This window comes from Aptenodytes forsteri, unplaced genomic scaffold (assembly GCF_000699145.1).
Source record: "Aptenodytes forsteri isolate BGI_AS27 unplaced genomic scaffold, ASM69914v1 Scaffold41, whole genome shotgun sequence".
Taxonomy (NCBI): domain Eukaryota; kingdom Metazoa; phylum Chordata; class Aves; order Sphenisciformes; family Spheniscidae; genus Aptenodytes; species Aptenodytes forsteri.
Window position 1 is genome coordinate 3,700,395 of NW_008796211.1, and position 19,223 is coordinate 3,719,617.

The following is a 19,223-nucleotide window of genomic DNA, read 5'->3' on the forward strand; positions in this document are numbered from 1 at the left end:
CCTCCCCACCTTGTCTAATATTATGGAGTAAAACAGAAGTATCTTAATTAGAAAGGGTGTATATTATTAAAAGAAAGATCCAAATTATTCACCTTAAATATTATTAAGAAGCAGTATGTTTTAATCTCATCCACACACATCCAATTTTCCTTACTGTTACTACAAACATTACTTAGAATAAACATTTTAAAAAACTCAGCCACCATTTAAGTGGTTTAAATAGACATCTAAACCTGTAAAACAACAGCAATAACTAAAGGCTGCAAATTATATGTAGTTTATGGTGGAGGTAGTTTAGCATATCTAATCATGGTTCCAATTTTCTCCTAGAGTGTAAGAGTAGGAAGAATTATACATGGAAAAGAGGAGGAAGAAGAAAGAAAATGAAGATTTCCTAAGCCTGAAAACTTTTCAAAATCCTAACAGCAGGTAACCTGTCCAGTATATCGTACCTCATAAACTCGTGCCAGGTCTGTGGCTATGCTTCTGCCTTCTGTCCTTACATGTTTTGTTAGGATAAAACTCTGAATAAAGATATTGATAGCGCCCAGAAGAAATGTATAGTGTCTGGATGGTATCGGCATCTCCGAAGGGAAAGACCACCACCACGTGTGCCGAGGTAGCGGAGGAGTGCTGGAGTGCTCCCTGTCCTTGACTAACCCCTCTCTATGTAAATCATGATGGAGAAAGCAAAGCAAGATATTACTAGAGCACAAGTGTAACAATATTTCTGCTGTTTAGTTTCATCTTTGAGGAAATATATCCTTTCTGTCTCCCTGGAAGCCATTACAGACCTCGTCTTTTAAATGACCTTATTCAAAAGATAAAAAAAGGAATATTGAAATAAGAACATGGGGTAGGATCCCACTGACTGCAGACTCTTTTATTTTTTAGTCTTTTTTAAAAGGTAATGTTATACTTTCCGAATGTTTTTCACGTTCAGATTGTGAAAACTAATTCCTCAAGCCTCTTCGCCTTCCTGGGAAGCTGACAGGAGGTACAGAAACCATCCTGGGTGTCCAAGTCCTGATACTGATTTTGGGCACCATTTGGATCAAAAATAATCATCACAGCCTTTGAAACGGAAGCATAGATTTATATCATAATTCTAATAGTGGTGACTGGGATTGTAAATATGTGTGGTAAATCTCATGATCTGCAAATAGTTTAAGGCTTTTAGATACAGAAGTGCATTTTATGATGGGGAGCACACACAGAATATGTGGTGCTCACCGACGTCAATGGTCCCAAGGGTTCGTCATGAAGTCGTCTGAGTTTCTCTGTCTGAATATGGGAATAAATGCACGTTTGGCCACTTTTGTCTTCAAACCTGTTCTATCATTTACAGAGGAAAAACAGATTAAAACAATAGTAATTGTCAGGATCGATCCCCTCTTCAGTTTTAAAAATGGAAGTATAACAGACTTCTATCTTTCAGCACTTTTGTATTTTGCCATGACTTTTGGATAATAAATGTCAGTAGAGCAGTAAGATTATTAGATAATTCCCTTAGTAGCCTAAGCATCACTTCCAAGCATTCCCCCAAAATAGTCTTTAGAAATGTAGCATGTTTTCTTTTCAACTGGTATTTTTGTCCAAAATCAAGTAGTTTTTAAACAATTAATTATATTTCCCTCCTCATGCAGTAGGGATACATTGTTTCCTTGGCATTTTCTTTTTCATTGCTAAAGCAGAAATCCCTTCCTATTCCCCTCCTGCCCTTCAGCTGATGAATTTGTTGCCTCCTTACCTCTTTCCCTAAAAAGTCTTAATTGACTTTGTAGTCCAGCTTGGTCAAATTCTTTTTATCTATTCTCAATACTATTTTGTTTTAACCTTGGCTCTTCAAGCAATCTCTTGTGAAACTACAGAGACTGGGTGCTTCTGGCTGTCCTTTCCACCCAAAGGACTTCTGAACACAGATCACTTAGGTTTTCTGAACTTCAATGTATTTTGTGGGGCAAAAACCCAAACCCCCTTGTGTACTGAACTGTATTAGCTTGGCCACAAATTCCAAGTTGCTGTGTGCTTATCCTCTTAGAGACATAATTCACGTAAATTATATCTATGTATTGGAAATGCTCTACAAATACGGAGCTCTGCAGACAATGTCCTTGTGAATTCTTATCCGTTGTCCCCACCTGTCCCAATGAAACACAAAGCATACAGCCATTTTCTTTCTTTTCTCCTCTCTGCCTTCCCCATACTTTTTCCCCCGAACCACTCTCCCCATATTTGCTCGCAGAGTTACTCCGCTGTGCTGCTCCTCATCAAACAGTAATTTCCTAGAACTATTAATACTTGTGACAAATGACACCATTCACAGACTCACTCCCGCCGGGCTTTGGCACTGTGCTTAGCCAACGCAGAGGAAATACATAGGAGAAGAAATGTTTAAAGGAGGGAGAAAAGGCGTTTCTCCACTCTAGTTCAGGACACATGGATAGACTGCTGAATCTTAACAATCTGAAATCACACATTAAAATGTCTCAGTATTAAAATGAGAATAAAGAAGAAAAGTCTGTAAAACATTCCTGTGCGCTTGTGGCACTTCCAGGAATATTTGGGAATCACCTGGAAGTACAACATTAAAACTGCTTCTTTTCCCCAACAAGCTTGGAAGAAAATAGATATTCCAGAGTCCTAGTTAAGGATCTCAGCAGTTGGCATCAAAACATGAACTGCAGAGCGAAAATTTGAGGATTTGGGGATTGGTAGGAAATCAACAATTTGATCCCCAAGCCACAGAAAAGAGAAAAAAAGCATCAGCAAAGGAAGTTTCCTCCACTGTTCTGACAATAAAAAATAAACACTGTATTGGCAGGAAAAATAACTTAAAAACCCCATATATTTGATTCAAAAAACTCTCTAGGGTTCAGTAATTACTTTCTACCTTTTATAAATACTCTGATTTGGTCATCTAGAAAAAAAATCTGGCTCTGTTCTACATACTTCATCAAATCTTGTATAACTTCTACTTTTCCTTGCATTTTAATGCTGACCTGCTTTTAAAAGCAAATGGTATTTCTTCAAACTCAATAGCTTATGTCTATCTGTGGTGACACCTGAGCTCCTTATCAAAACGGTAATTTGGAGATATAAAAAATGTTGAACTTTCCCTATATTACTCTTCCAGCGGGCTCCCAAGAAGGGGTTGTGCTGTTCTTTGACTAGATCAATAGATGCAGCGTCAAACAACTGCATTACTAGCAAAGGGGTTTCTCACCAAATTTTTGGGGGGAGCTTCAACAGTGTGAAGTGCTGCTCTTGGATCTGCTGGATTTTGTCTGGGGCTTTTTGGGGCTATGGCCTGTGAACGGGCAGTCCCTGAAGTCTGAATGGCATCAGAGGAAAATACGGTCTTGGCCCAAACCCCTGTGTTTTCCTTTCACAGGCAGCCAGTCCGAAGACCAAGGAGTCTCCAATGGTCCCTGTGCACAGGGGCCCAGTCTCCCGAAACGGGGTGTCTCCAAAAGACCGGCATTTCACACCTTAAGGTGGCCTTCGTTTGCTTGGTGGGTTGTGCTTGAGCACAATGTTAATTGCATTCTTGATTAGATTAGTTTGAAAAGCACCTTTAGTTTTGTTTGAAAACAACTTTCAGCGAGCCATTGCAGTTCCTCTCCTTAGCTTGCAGGCATTGATTTGCAAAGGCAAACCGACAAAAGGACTATACAGCTGTCATTTGAACACTTTTAGTCCATTATCAAATAAACAGACAACATTTCACTGGGGAAAAAACAGTATCTTCAGCACTTTCAGGAAATAACATTTCCGTATTTATGCATTAAGACTTCAAAATTCAGCATAAAACTTTTTTTAAAAAAATTACGATGTAAGAACACATTTTATTCTGAATCAATGTATCCTGAGGAACATGGGTGAAAAGGTTTACACAATGTAAGAGCTGTTTGAAAAAATTATTTAGTAACAAACTGGCTCTTGGCCTATAACAGTATATAATGTAATTTCTGATAATGCAGCTTCAAGCTTTCCCTGAACAGACTATACAACCTTAATTTTTAATACACTGTCCAGAAACCACAACTATTACTATGCAAACCATTCCTCTAGCAAAATGCATGGGTGTGTATTATACTTCAGAAAAAATAGCTGAGTAAACTCTTTCTGGATTTTCACTATATGCTATGTATTGATCTAAAATATTCAGGCAGCATTTGCTCTTTGCGAGTGGGAAGGAAAGCAGCCCTGGGTCTTCACAGAATAGACAAGAAGATGCTTTGGTGCACATGAACATACGCACAAATTTCAAATTCTTCCAAAATTTAAAAAAAAAAATCCAACCACAAATCAGCCTCCTACTCAGCAGCAGAGAAGGTATTCCAAAGGATTTCTATCTACTCTTTCCCTATTGGTATTTAAAATTTTAATCAAGTGGTAATTAAAGGCCAACAAACAGCTTTTCCATACTTAATTTTAAATTATAGCTAATACCATACACTAAAGGGATAACAACACACTGCCGTATATGCTGAAGGTAGGAGGAATTGCACCATTCTTTTGTGTAAAATACTAAAAAGCACATCTGCTGAGCAACCAATCTTAAATTACTATTTCTGATTGCAAGAAAGCTTCAGATTAGCAATGTTGTTTTGACTTTTTCACACTGTTTAAGAAAAACAGAAAGCAATACTTTTTCGACAGAATGCTTTTTTCTCAGAGCTCTGTGTTACCTAGATGCCATTAGATATCTGTGACATTACATAAATGAGTGGTGTCCACTTTGTTTTTCTAAACTTGTTAGCCTTCAGAACAAAACCAGTTTATTAACATAAAATCTGTTTTTCCCATCCTGGACTTTGTTACTTTAGCACTTGAGCAGGCCAAGAAAAGATAAAAAGGGAAAGGAAATAGGAGAAAGAAGAAAGAAACAATACTTAAATATTTATCAGCCATTTTTCTTATATGTTTTTCAAGATGTATGAAAATAATCCGTACAGATTCCTCAGCTCAATTACTTACAAATAACTTATCTGCAGAATCAAGTAAATCTGTCAGTTGTGCAAGTTTATTTTTCCATGTGCTATCTCGAGATAAGCAGGTCTGTAATATTAGATTTCCACTGACATAATTGTGCATGAATTCTGATCTGATTTAGTATTCCATGGTGCAAAAGGTGACACATTTTCTTTAATATAGCCCATTAGAAAAGGAAAGGAATTGCCAGTGTATGAAATCCGAGGAGTTTGATTGAAAGACTCTGGGACTTTGGGGTCAGCTCAGTGGAAAAGTAACTTGCTCAACTACCCCAGGCACTAAGCACTGTGACAAGCAAACCTAATACCCAGTGTAGTTACTCAGTTAGACAATCAATAAAAACACTGCATTATCAGACTGCTACAGCTGTATGTTAACCTATCGTATTACCTCATCTGCTCCCAAACCAGCCAAACATGCATTTGCTGATCATGCAGATAACACAGATACCACCCCAGTCCTTAAGTCACATTTAATACTAAGACAGAGTGCTAAAACAACCGTTTATTGCTTTTCCATACGCCATAAATTCTAATTTTCCAGTCTATCTAAATTGTACACCGAAGGCTACATTCAAAGCACTACTGAGATGGCGAAGCCAACCGCTCCAAAATTAACGTCTGTGAGATTTAAGGTAAGCTCTGCACTTCCCTCCACGGATGCTCAATTCACGCCTGTTCCCCCAGCCCTCCTCCACCCGGGACTTTGTGGCCTCTCCCTGCCTTCTCGTCTTCTCCTGCCGTAGATTTCGGCATCCTTCCCCACATCCCTGCCTGCCCAACGCCCGGCCACCCCTGCTTCCTATGTTGTCTCTACATTTTTTTTTTCTTTATGTCTGCATCTCTTTCTGCCTGTTCCAGCTCTTGCTCCCGCAGGCTCCTCGACTGAGAGCTGCTCCCACAAGGCTCATGGGTGGGCATCTGTACCCTTGGTGTGTGTGACTCAACAGAAAAGTCAGTAAATCCACAGAAAATCCGTTGCCCCCCCCAGCATGTGGTTCCAGTGCTTGACCTCTCATGAGTCCACACCAAGCAGGAGCAGCCGTGGCAGGTCCTTGCCCCACTTGAAGGATGCTCTGCGAGGATACAGGTGGGAAGTCACAAATCGGCTACTTGGCTTCAGCAAATTTCTGCTGAAGGTTGGCAGACTGCTGCCTCTTCCCCCACCCCGTCCAGACCTCCCACCAAGCTGCACAAACTGTCCAAAAAGAGATAGAGTTTCACAGGAATTAGGAAAGCCTCATCCTTCACATAGCAGTCACCTGTCTCTGTGGTTATTTTCAAGTCTCTGCTAGCAGGAGGGTAGATATCAACAAAAATATATACTTTTTCCACACTGAAAACCAATATATTCTTCCCTGCACTTATGCTTTAAAATCTACAGAATTGTTTTTATGGAAAGTTCCCGTGATTAAAGAATCATCTCTAAGGCTGGATTGTGAGTACTGGAAAATAAGCACATTTCATACGTGGTGCACACCTGATACCCATAGACACCAAAACCAAGAAGCTACAAAAACGAAGCAGCAAAGGGCTGCTTTAACCTCTGTCCCAACAGAAAGTGGGAAGAGACAGTGCAGGCCAGCAAAGGGCTGCTTTAACCTCTATTCCAACAGAAAGTGGGAAGAGACAGTGCAGGATGGAGGACTGGGCAAAGCTTTTTTCGGCAGAGATGACGTCGTCTGATCTATCAGTGTTCTAATGCAATTTTTTTTTCCCCAAAAGGCATGTATACTCCTGGGCAGTGGATGGGAAGATGCCTGGTAACAAAACTCCTGTTGGAAAGTCTCTAGGCATCTACAGATACCTGCTAGTTAGGAGCTGAATGTCCACGAACTTCTGCTGGGATGGGTGGAACCAGTTGCCTTTTCTGAATGGAAGTGTATTTAAAGCTTTCTGAAGCAGATGATCACAGTACTTCATTCAGAGGACAAACTGCCCTGGTAAACTGCCACACCTTCGGAGCTTTTCTAGTAGTTATCAGTAAATGCATAAAATTCATATCTACGAAACGAAAAGGAAGTAGAATGAAGCTAGTTATATGCACTATTTGTCCACAAGCTTTATTTATGCCAAATTTACCTCTTCATCTGCCAGCAGATGAAACCTGAGTAGCGGTGGACTCTGCTCTCTATCACGCCGTGTTGTGTCCTTGTGGATGCTGCTGTACAATGCCAACTTTGTAATTCCATACCACACTCCTCTAGGAGGAGCTTTGCACTTAAATTCTTTGAGGCGGGGGTGCCTCCTTCATTTTCTCAGGATTGTATTTTGCCTGGATGATCTGATCACTTCATCATTGATCCACACATCAACATTAAGTAAACAATACAAAATCTTCTACTGACACACAGATACTTCAAACTGCACAAAAAATATATGCATATTGTTTGCAAAAACTTGCAATTTATTTTCCCATATTCCTATATCTTGCTCCATAAAGCACAGCAATGCCTGATCAACTGTCCTGGCAAATTTTTGTAGTCGAGATTGCAATTTTTCTTACAGGCATTTCAGGGAAGTCAAAGGCACACACCTAGCTTAAAAGGTAGATTTTCAGTTGTGCTGTGCTGCAAGCCTCAGCATCAAACCTCAGCTGAAACTCCAGACCACGACATGCCATCCATTCTGCAGAGAGCCACGTTGCTGGGCATCATCATCTCCCACGGCATCATGTCTGCTGGTCCTTCATTCTCATTCACGTATGCTGTCAGCCACATGTCTGCCACCAGGGACCAGGTCCATGCAGCACTCATCCTCATGCTAGCACATCTCAACCATCACTTTTCTTCTACCAAGCTCCCAAAGTTGCCTCTTACCCATTACCACCTCTGCTTTCTGTGGGACTTAGATGAAGATTCGTTCTGTATTATAGGCTCTACACTTTGCTGTAGAACAAGTTCAAAAGGCATCTCTCTAAAACAGGTGTTTGGGGCTGTTCTTTGGAAGGCTAAAATGGGGAGCTATGAATAAACCTGAAGAAACGCTCAAGTGGCTGGCAAATACTCATGTATCAGTGACCACATGGCTTGCTTAGAGTCTCAAGTGGCTCATGGCAGTGGCTTAAAAGAACCCAGATCTCATGATTCTGTGTGAAACTACACTGAAAAATTCTGTTAGAGAATGAGGAATGGTCCCTTCTCACCACTTTTGAAGCCACATAACAAATGGATGCCTTTGGAGCTAAGGAGTAAACCAACCTGCACACGTAGGAAGGTTTCAAAGAGAACCCAGCGGTAAAAGCTTTTGGTCGTTTCCTTCAACACTCATCATTTCTCTCCCCTGAGTCACAGAGAAGACCATACAGACATTTTTACTACACCCCATTTTAGAAAGTTACTTTCTGAGGAGCTAGGTGAAAACAAACCTTTGCTTGGTCTCAAAGAATTTCAATCTGGTTAGTTATATTAAGAAATAATATTAAGGGTAGAGGAAAAATGTAGGGCAAAATTATGTCACATTCTGAAACAGCTAACATAATTAAGACATATTCTTCATTTGATTTAATAATTTATTGAATTATACTTGGATTACTTAATAAATGAGGAACATTACCCACACAGTATTAGTCACAGGTGAAAAAAAACACGTACATGGATGAGTGTAATTCATTCAACAGTTTATAGACCCACGGTCCCCCAGGGACTATGTCACACACACACCTCCTCGAGTGCCAAACTTCAGATATAAATCTCAGATTCTGATCTCACTAATACTTATTTTACTCCACTAATTTTGATAGTACTTCAGGACTGCACCGGGATAAAGGAGCCGGATCTCTAACTAAACTTCTCAGAAGGCTGTCCAAGTTACTTGTTTTCAAAGGTGCACACTTTGATCGTGAAGCCCATCGATGCCCTAGTACAGGGCAGGATGAAAACTGCTCTTTGTGGAAGCTCCTGTGCAAAGGCTCCACAGGATCCAAGGTACATCCAGGCAAAAGTAACTCCACGGCTGTGACTTTGGGGTGACCCAATGATCAGAAGCAGCATCAGCTGATATTCCAGTGTATGGGTTGAAGCAGCCTACACCATCATCCCTCCTATTATGTACAATTTTGATAAAAACCACACGCCTCTTATCACCATCTCATTATGAATAACTAAACTGAGCTGAAACCAAACTGCACTGAGAAGTTTGACTTCTGCAGCTATGTGCTCTAGATTGACCTGTTGTAGGTTTGTTTGATAAATACACATAGTCTAGCTAAGCTTTTAGGGGACAGCAGTTTCATATGCAGCTACTGTTTTCACTGGAAGCTGTTAGTTTTTTATTTACAGTTAATATTTAGGCACTATGTTCATGTACTGAGCTGAAACCAAACTGCACTGAGAAGTTTGACTTCTGCAGCTATGTGCTCTAGATTGACCTGTTGTAGGTTTGTTTGATAAATACACATAGTCTAGCTAAGCTTTTAGGGGACAGCAGTTTCATATGCAGCTACTGTTTTCACTGGAAGCTGTTAGTTTTTTATTTACAGTTAATATTTAGGCACTATGTTCATGTAGAATTTAATGGTGGAATCAAACCATAGGTGAACCTATGGATTTATTCGTTCTGGAATTTTCTCCTCACTCCACTCACTCCCTATTTCTTTATTGTTTTTCCACCATTTATTTAATAAGAAATAACTGCCACTACAATAGATTACCATCTTCTCTTTTATAGAATATAATAATATAGGCCACATTGGAGTTATCCTTCCTCCTCCTCATGATCTACTCATGGTAAAAATGCAGGGCATGCTTCTGAGACAGGTAACGAACGTGCCTTGGCTCGAAAACAAAGTTGGAACCTCTCAGCAGGAATGATTAAAAGCTTTAAAATATATTTTAATTTGACTCAACTATCTCTTATTATAAAAGCTTCTAGTTATCTCGAAACATAGTAACATTGACTGAGAACTGCAAAGAGTATTTCAAAGAACGAAAGCCTAGAGAGACAGTAGCCAAAGGTACAAATGATTTGCATATTTTGTACTAATAAAATACTGTTACTGTGAATAAAAAGTAAAATAAAATAGTTCTCGTACCATGCATCTTCCTCCACTTAAATCTGCAATAGTAGCATTGCTCACTGGCCTGATTCTGTGGCATGCTGAGGGCTTCCCACAAAATGTTGAGCTGAAATTATGTGTGATTATCTGAAATCTTATCTGGAGCTTGTTCAAAGAAAAAAGCTATGTGAAAAGCATACCTGAACTTTTTAAATGACAAACTAAAATCTTACATACATAGATTATGCATATTGACCGCTACATTATTATAACATAACTGTGTAAAAATCCTTTTGATAGCTTGTTGATAACTTGACTTCATGTAATTTAACTGACCCTTATTTGCTAAGATACTGTGTAAGCCAGTGTTTGGAAGGGAGCCAAAAAAAAAAGAGAGAGAGGAGAGAGAGAAATCAGATTAAACTGTAAATCTGTGGTTGGCACAGGTTTAGCAAGCGGTACGGAGCATATGGAATGCAGAATCCAGTGCTATTTCTTGGAAAAACTAGTATTAAACTAAGGACAAATGCCTGAGCCAAACAAACTACAACATCTTTTTCAGCTCTTAAATACACAATATGACAAAGAAACAAAATTAAAAGTGTTCCACTGCTAAGCACCACTTTGTAACTGATATAACAAGAAGTATACTTGCCATTTTAGTTTATTAGTCATATTGCAACTGAAGATGAAAGTTAATATTCTCCAGTAAAAAAAAAAAATCCTATGACCTTAAATTGACAGTCCCGTCTACCTTAATTGCAGCAGAGGGTGAAAAAAAAGTTACTGAAATCCAGAACGTTAGAATGAGACTAAGTAATACGGTAAGTGCAAATCTACCTTGTCAAACTCCTCTCAGAACTATTAAACAAAACCCTTATTAATGTATTAATAAAATTCATTACTTTAACTAATTACGTATATTTGAGCATTCACCATCCTCAGTTTATTACTTCTGTAACTCTGCAATTTAGGGATGTCGAGCAACGTCCCTCCACCGCGCATCCCGTAACCTACATCGCTGCATGCCCACACGGACCTCATCAAGTAGCCAAAGAGTTGCCCTTTCACTGTGAGCAAGTGACTAATATCTAAGCTGGCTCTAAAGAAAGACACTTTTCATAATCGCCCAACAATCTGCTAAGTGAAAACATATGGATAGGCTTAGGTAAAGCCTGCCAGGGGTCTTTACTGAATGGAAAACAGGTGCTCCAGTTCTGTGCCATGTAATACCCCATTTACCGTTAAGTCCAAAGGTTACAGGACTAATAGCTGCCTTGTGGTAATCAGGGAAAGCAAAGACACTGGCCATGGTCAAACATCTGGGACATATTTTACATACTTGCAACATATGCTTCAGTTTCAATTAAAGTGAGGCTTTGGCACATTTATTAATCTTTTTACTTTTATCGCATAAGAAGACCCATTTACCTGACTTTTCTATTATACCGTATGAAAAAACAGAGAGATAATAAAAGCCAGAGGCCACTACCAGCTGGTGTTACAAAATGTGCATTTGTTTTCTCAGAAAACTTCATTTTGCACATAGCTTTACGAAAATACATATATGAATTAAAATAATACAAAACTGCATCCTTCCTTTTTGACAAAAAGATGTAAGAGGAACACCAGTAGCTAACAGAGTATGTCTAGTGCACCAGAAAGGAAAAAACACCCTACCAGCTTCTAACGACAAACAACTCAGTCCTAACTATGCGCTTACGTTTTACAGTTTAGCCCAGTGCAAAATAATGCCCATTGCGAAGAGTACTGAATATACGTGGTAGTCCATACATGATTATTTTAAGAAGTGTAATTTTGTTTTCCATTCAAACAGCATATTCAATCACGAGAACTCAAGATGTCTGCAATAATAAAGACAGGTTTGAATTTATAAAAATTGACCTAAACACCTTCTGTATAGAAACACGGCTCTTAAATAGTCAATAAAAGGGCTCACCGAATGCACTCAGTAATGTCAGTACTCACTTTTATTCAACCTTGGTAACTAGATCTAGAAAAATGTTTGAACTCTGGTGCCAATTTGAGAAAGCTGAATATTAGATCACAACATTGAAACCTAGCGTGATATTTCTAATGGTGTACGTTTTGTCTGGCATCTGTTAATCGCCAGAGAATTGGGGGGTGGGGGGACTGACCCCTGCCCTCATCTTCCCTTTTAAAGGAGTTTGTTTAGCAATTTCCAAACCCACTAAGCGGTAACTACATAGGCTGGCTTAAACTACAAGCAGTCAAGCACTATTCTTTGTGAACTAATCACAGTTATTAAAATATCCAGGAATATACACACTACTGGGATGATACTTTTGCACCAGCTATAATAATAAAGGAGGAAGAAACGGGAGAAAATGGCTTTAAATGGGTGGCAGATCAGTGTTTATCAGAAGAGAAATGATGATTCAAAGCCAGCATGTTGAGTTAAAATACAAGCTCTCCACAGCTACATGACTGACCTTTGCAATAAATCATATATTTTATTGCCAGAAGTGTATGCTCATATCATTTAGTGTTAAAAACCATCACATACGTGTTTTGTAAAAGAAGGTTTTGTTACTACAGTGTTTGCCAATTCTGAAATGATGTAGCTAACGATTTAAGTGATGTATAGAAGAATTTCACATAATAACTTTCTGTCAATTGTAAAATGTTTGAGCTGGCAGTGGAATGAGGAAAATACTCTTTTTTTTATCATCTCTCAGATCTTAGGTGTTAGCTAACAGAAAAATAATCATTCAGGAGATTAACTAATCACGGTGAATTTTCTGACATTTCAAATGCTGCTGCCAGCATATGAATTCTTACAGCGGTATATAACTGTACATCTCAACTAGAAACAAAGGTCAAGGGCATAAATTAAGATACACTGTTTTTCTCCTCTCGAAAAAAAAATTCATTGCTTTACTACAACAGAAGTGGCGGAACGTCTGTGAAGGTCAAAATCGTCTGTATTTTAATTCAGAGTTCTTGTAAAAGCATCTGTTTTTCCCCTTTTCTCTTCTTCCACAAATATCACCTTCCTGGTATGAAAATACCAGCAACAACGGGGCTGTCTTCACTGCAGTCGTCTCACCAGAAAGCTGTCCTGCCAGCGCTAGCCATTGCTTCAGTGGTGCAAGGTCATTCTAATTTCTTTTCTCTGGTTTTTCCCTCTCCCTGGGGGACAACCAATCCAAGCAGTCCCATAGCTTGGCTCAATAAGATGTGGAAATGAGCTGTTATTTACTGTGGTTGCAATCCTCAACCCAACCAGCAGCCTCCAAACTGAACCACGTTTGCTCAAATAGCTGACTGATCTGCAACAGTTTCCCGGCTTGCTGGGCGACAATGCCAACTTCAAATCAAGTGGACGTCTATGAGAATTGTGATTATTTAAATGTCATACAGAGTGCAAAACATTCCAGCCATTCTTTTACCAAGTAATTCTTCGAAAATTATAGATGTCAATATCCCATCTTTAACCAGTATGGAGTTGCTATTTCTACACCATTTTTCCCCTAAAGTGCAGCGCTATTTGTAATACTCAAGACAGGACAAATTTTTGTCCTTCAAAAACAGTTGTCACTGCAGTTATCTTCACAAGAGCTATCAAGTTCCAGACAGGCTGAATTATTTTTGTTCCTGGCAGAAAAAATATTTGACCCAGCTCTGGACCAAGAAAAAAAAAAAAAAGCAGGATTTATAGTCCTCTATCCCTTCCTGCAACACACTGTAGCATTGTTAGGGTGATAAACAGCTCTGTCCAATTTTCTGGACTAAAACACTTCAACTCCTTTTTTAACTGTCTGTAAAAACAGTGTCATGTCTAAATTCTCCCATCCCCAGATACCCAAGTGCTAGGAAAGATAATTACCTTGTCATCTCTGTCATCCTCTTCTTCCTCGTCCTCTAGCATGTCCTCCACTACCTGCAGACAGAAACAGTAGTAGTTGTCATGATTTAAAAAGGAAGAGTTTTGTTCTGTCAATTCTAAACCTTTTGTAGATGAAAACTTTATTAACATTTGAAATAAATGCACAGAAGGAAAATGTACAACAAGTTAAAAACACTTGATCGAGAGATTCAAATTTAGGAAAGTGTTATAGCTTTAATTGATCTATATTAGGGAATTATATACTGAAAACACTCCCTGTACAAAATGCTTGCTTGACAATTTAAGTATTTAAAAGGTAGTTCAAAATTCAATGTACGATTGTTTTAACTAAAGGAATCCTTTTATAGCTCCACTGGTGCCTATGCAGCACACACAAATGCTTGCTTTAAATTTACTGTTACCTACAGAAACGTGCAACATTTTTAATAGAATTTACAGCATTCACCAAGAGATTTTTGAAGAATACAAAGCTGGGAATAAATTCATACTAGCTTACCTGCTTACGATCTACAACAATGATATATACCATATGCTCTATCAGCATTACGTTTCTTAATAGTGATTTTATACAATCTGTGCATCTAACTTTCTACGCATTCGTTGCTAGCTGCAGTTGTCACATGTCTGCATCTATGTATTTTTCCATTTAAACAGTCTTTTCAGTCTAACACTATGAAATATGCACAGACATTCAATTCATTCCCCAAATATTAATAATTATCAATCACAGCATGAGCATGAAGTAAACCACTATTACATCTAGTTTACAGAGAGATTAAATGACTTTCTGAAGATGGTCAGTGGCAGATTCAGACTTAAAACTCACAAATCCCTCTATCATAACGCTGTGATCAAGTATTCAGCCTACCCTACGGGAAAGATTCTCTGTTGGTGGAGTTGAAATAAAGTTGCACCTCCCTATAACCGAAAATAATGTGGCTCTTTACATCATTATTTATATGTAAATACTTATTAGGATGTAAGAACATCCATAATGAAGGTCAGCAAAGATCCACCTAGCTCAGTGTCATATTACGGGTGCAAAAAGTGTATACTATGTATTATAAAATACGCATAAAAAGGACAAGGGAAGGAAAAACTCATTGGTATGAAACATTAATACTTAGGTCTATTTTACAGACTTGCCACCAATGAAAACGGTAGTTTACTTTGTTATATAGGAGAAGCTACGAACAGTTTTAGTTTACTTGTCTTTTAAGACAACATATTAAAATTATAACTTCATAATCACCCCCGCAAACACAGCTGCAAGGACATTCTCAAGTCCAAATCCATGTCCAAGAACTAACTAAACACTATCCAAGAGCCAAATTCAGGAAAGAGAAGAACTTAAAAAAGAAAAGTGTGTGTATCAGCTGCCTTTCTCTGAGTTAGCTCAACCATCAAGAAAATCCCAGTTAATCGTGTTACATGGGCCCATGCAAAATGTCAACAACACATAGATCGATTTAATATGCACAGAGCACTCTGCATAGATGCAAGTCAACTGCACAGTTCAAAACACTTCCAATTTCAGCTGTTCATCCTTGTTTGAACCCAGTCCCAAAACACCTCTAACAACGAGCCTGGGCCTTTGGAGGGGAAATTGGGCCTCCAATTCTGTCTTCTGGCTACTCTGTCCTGCAGCTTAGAATCAAAAGAAAGACTAAAACCACAACAAAACAGTAAAGAGTGAGCACGTCCAAAAGCCCAAGGAAGAAGCATGACCCAAGCAACTGAGGAACAATTGCTCTTGAATTCTTGCCTGCCCAGAAGAACAATTTTATCAGGAGGAGCCTGACTGACCGAATCTTCTGCAGCCTCTGACCTGATGCCAGCCAGGCAGATGTATTTGTGAATCCCCTCAGGCTGAAGAAGGAATCAAGGCTGGGCTCTAGCCACTATCCATGAAGAAGAAGAAGCCTCCCTCACCAGTTTCTCCTCTGTTTCCCATTTAGGCCATCTCTGCTCCACTTCTTAAGAAAAGGGGATCGGAGACAGTGCCCAGAGAGTTTGGGATGGTCAAACCTCTCAGCACTGAGAGAGGGAAATGTTGAGAGCATGTTGTCAAAATGCTTGTCAGCTCCTGCTTAGCTCAGTATGCCACTTTACACATCCCATTTGGAGCTGTCTGAGAGGTCCTATCTTCATGGACCTCTCTGTGGAAGCAAAGGCATCTTCAGTTTCCCGTGCACCTGCATCACCTCCTTCTTCCCCTCCTCCCCTGGTAGCTCACTGTCATGTTCCAAGTCTTTGGGGAGCAGAGCTGCAAACTGCATCACTGGACTGATCGAGTTCTTAAAAAAACCCCCCACCCTAAAACTTTTAATGCGGATGGTTGCAGTGACCCAGTTTACAGAGCAGCTCCAGAAATGCTGGCATCAGCTCTACCGACGAAATGGTGAACTGAGAAGAGAGGATGACAACAAGCTGTTAAGAGCTGCAGTGAGATGGAAACCCTCTTAAATCAGTTTTGCCACACACAAAAAAGTCTGTAATTACATCATTAGGTGACTAAAGCCCAAGGTATAAACCTGAATCTGTTGACTCAGATACTGCCTACGCCTGGAGCTGACTAAACTCACTAGGTCTCTTACTTTTCAACATTAATATTCCCCAGACACTTAAAGATCTCTTTTATGTACATCCAGAAATTCCTTGTCTTGACAGGATTGAACAGCAGAATGCCTATCTCACATTAGCGCTAAAGTTAGCATGGAGACAATTAGTTGAATTGGAAACCTCTAAAATTGTTGCAAAAGATGGCACCTCACTGAAATCACTTGCATGACAATACCCATTCTAAATTATCCAGATAATAATATTTCAAACTCACATTTTTTTTTCTTCCCCATCTAAAGATCTCAAACTACTTTACAAGCTTCTATAGAGTGGCAAAATGTTAACTTGTTCAAAGGACATAAAAAGTCCTTCGAAATCACTTGAAGCCCAGGACTGAGCCCAGATTTCCAGCTCCTCCATTCCATTTTTTAATTCAAAAGCCACTGCCAGTCTAGGCTCTTGTTCTAGGTTAGTCATATCATCAATTACATCATTGAGCTTTAGAGTATTGAATTGTCTGGAAAGGAAAACAGAATTAAACTATTGTAGCAAAATAAAATGTAGTAAAAGTGTTCCTACGGCCAAGGTGCATAAATGATTCTTTAAAGTATATGAAACTTAGCCCATGCTTTCACTTGTCTTGGAATTCAAAAGGAAGCGTTAAAAGAAAAAAAACAAACATGAACATTCAGACAATACGGACACAATAATACAATTTATTAAACCACAAGTGCTTTCAGAAGTTTGACACAAATTAAAACAAGGAAAGTAGATTCTTCATAATCTTATGATATATGAAGAACAGGTATGCTGAAGCCTTGCAAAAGCTGTATACTGAAGTACAATCTATTTCTGCAGAACAAAGCAAGGCTGTTCAAGAGAGGTACAGTGAATCTGAGCAACAGATTTCAGTTTAACATTGTCGTAAGAATACTATAGGGAAAAAATGCACAATGGAGTTTTTTCTCCCTTGATTCTGCCTCATTGCTATTCAAATAAAGTGCACATGTGCTGCTTTGGTTTGAAGGAACACAGTAGTTATTCGGATCTCTATGTCAAGCATTGTACCTGGGGGAGGTACGATGTGGGGAGGGAGGAGACAGGGAAGGAGGTAGAGAGAGAGGGAGGACAGGAAAAAGCATATGAAGATAAAATGAAACATTAGAGTTATTTTATTAAAAGTTCTATGGCAAAAATCTTAGATTGCCCCTAGAATACTCTCTCTAAATTATGCCTTCCGATACCTTGCTTGAAATCAAGTAGTATTAATCAAACAAAGGAAGGGCACTGGGGAAATCAGAAAGATCTAATGCAAGCAGTTAAAAGTGACATGACCTTCTGTAATGTCACTTGTCACAGACTTATATGCCGCATACTGGTAGAAGGTCTTGAAAGAACCTGTTTCTTGGTACTGTCCCTTGAATGTAATACTAATACAGATGACATTTTAAAAAACACACGGCCTCAAATACGGCATGTCAGCTACTTCACAGCCAAAGAGTAAGCAGATTATGTTTAAATGTTGCAAAGTAAGATCCTTCCTGTGCAAAATAGCCCTATTAAAAGCTTATCAATCATAAGGAGCATGCAGTGTAATTCCTACGTACTGCCATTGTTCCTGATCCATTCCCACCCCCTTTGAGGAACTCCGTCCATAAATACCGTACGATTCACAACCCGAAGGAGATGGGAGGAGCGTCTGTTCTGTCGCAGCAGCAGCGGTGCGCAGCTACGTTACACCGGGTCACCAGAAGAAGCAAAACCGCCTCGTTTGCATGCTGAAGAAAACCCCAGTGTTTGTGGGCTAGAACGCAGTCTTCTGAGGAAGCTGACAATTAAACACGACTTGCGTTTATTCTAAAGATGATCTATTGACTAACAAACAGGATAGGATTTCTGAGAAACGAATTCATCTTGACTTCTAACCTCAACCCCTGCAAAGTATGGTTGGATTCTAGTTATTTACAAGCAGGTTGAATCAAAATCCCACGAGAGAACTTTAAAATACCTCCTGGATCTAAAGACTCTGTGGAAAAATGACACATTGAAACTTAACACCACTTTTAATGAAAGGTCCTTCTCTCTTGGCATCAGCCTGCCGTTTCTCATACAAAATGTGCAAACTGCAAGTCACTCCATGAATTGTCTTCTGTTCTAATTTCTTTGGCTGATCCAACAGAAACACCTGCACAGAAGATACTTTGACGTCTTTACCTGTTAAAAATACCAGATATCTGCTCTGCACTAATACGCAAAATACAGAAAAAATAAAAGGAGAGGCACTACTAGATTGCAGATAACCCTGATGACTGTTACCTTAATATTCTTCTTTAATGTGAAGCAACGCCCCCCGCCTGCCATTAGCACTTCTCTAGATTTGCTTATATCTTACTTGATGTAGTTCTTCAAACATAGGGGGTTTCAAATGAAAAACAAAAGAAAACACTTTTTACGCTGTATCACATGTCACGGTGTCAAAATATCTGCAGACATTTGTATTTTCACATAAAGGTATTCATAAGACAAAATAAAAGAGAGAATGAGATTTGGTTCCGAATTAAACACATTTTAGATGTGCAATGAATGTGATCAGAATTGTACTGCTCAGCACTGTTTGGATTTCATGTTAATTCGTACTGTCCTAAGATAAACTCTACCGTATGTTTGTGAGTCACTCAATTCAGTGTTTATGTGTAAATGTAATACAAAATTGTGCAGTGTGTATGGATTAAGAAGGATGCATAAAACCACCTGGGCTCCCTCAGGTCATTTCCAA

General features: G+C 39.1%; 1 protein-coding gene across 1 annotated transcript in view; it reads right to left on the minus strand.

Annotated features, from left to right (window-relative positions):
- Positions 1-19,223, minus strand: part of MCTP1 (multiple C2 and transmembrane domain containing 1) — a 177,847-nt gene that overhangs the window by 23,768 nt on the left and 134,856 nt on the right. The window contains 1 exon segment of the mRNA XM_019474378.1: positions 13,865-13,918. Coding sequence (XP_019329923.1) covers positions 13,865-13,918 — 54 coding nt within the window.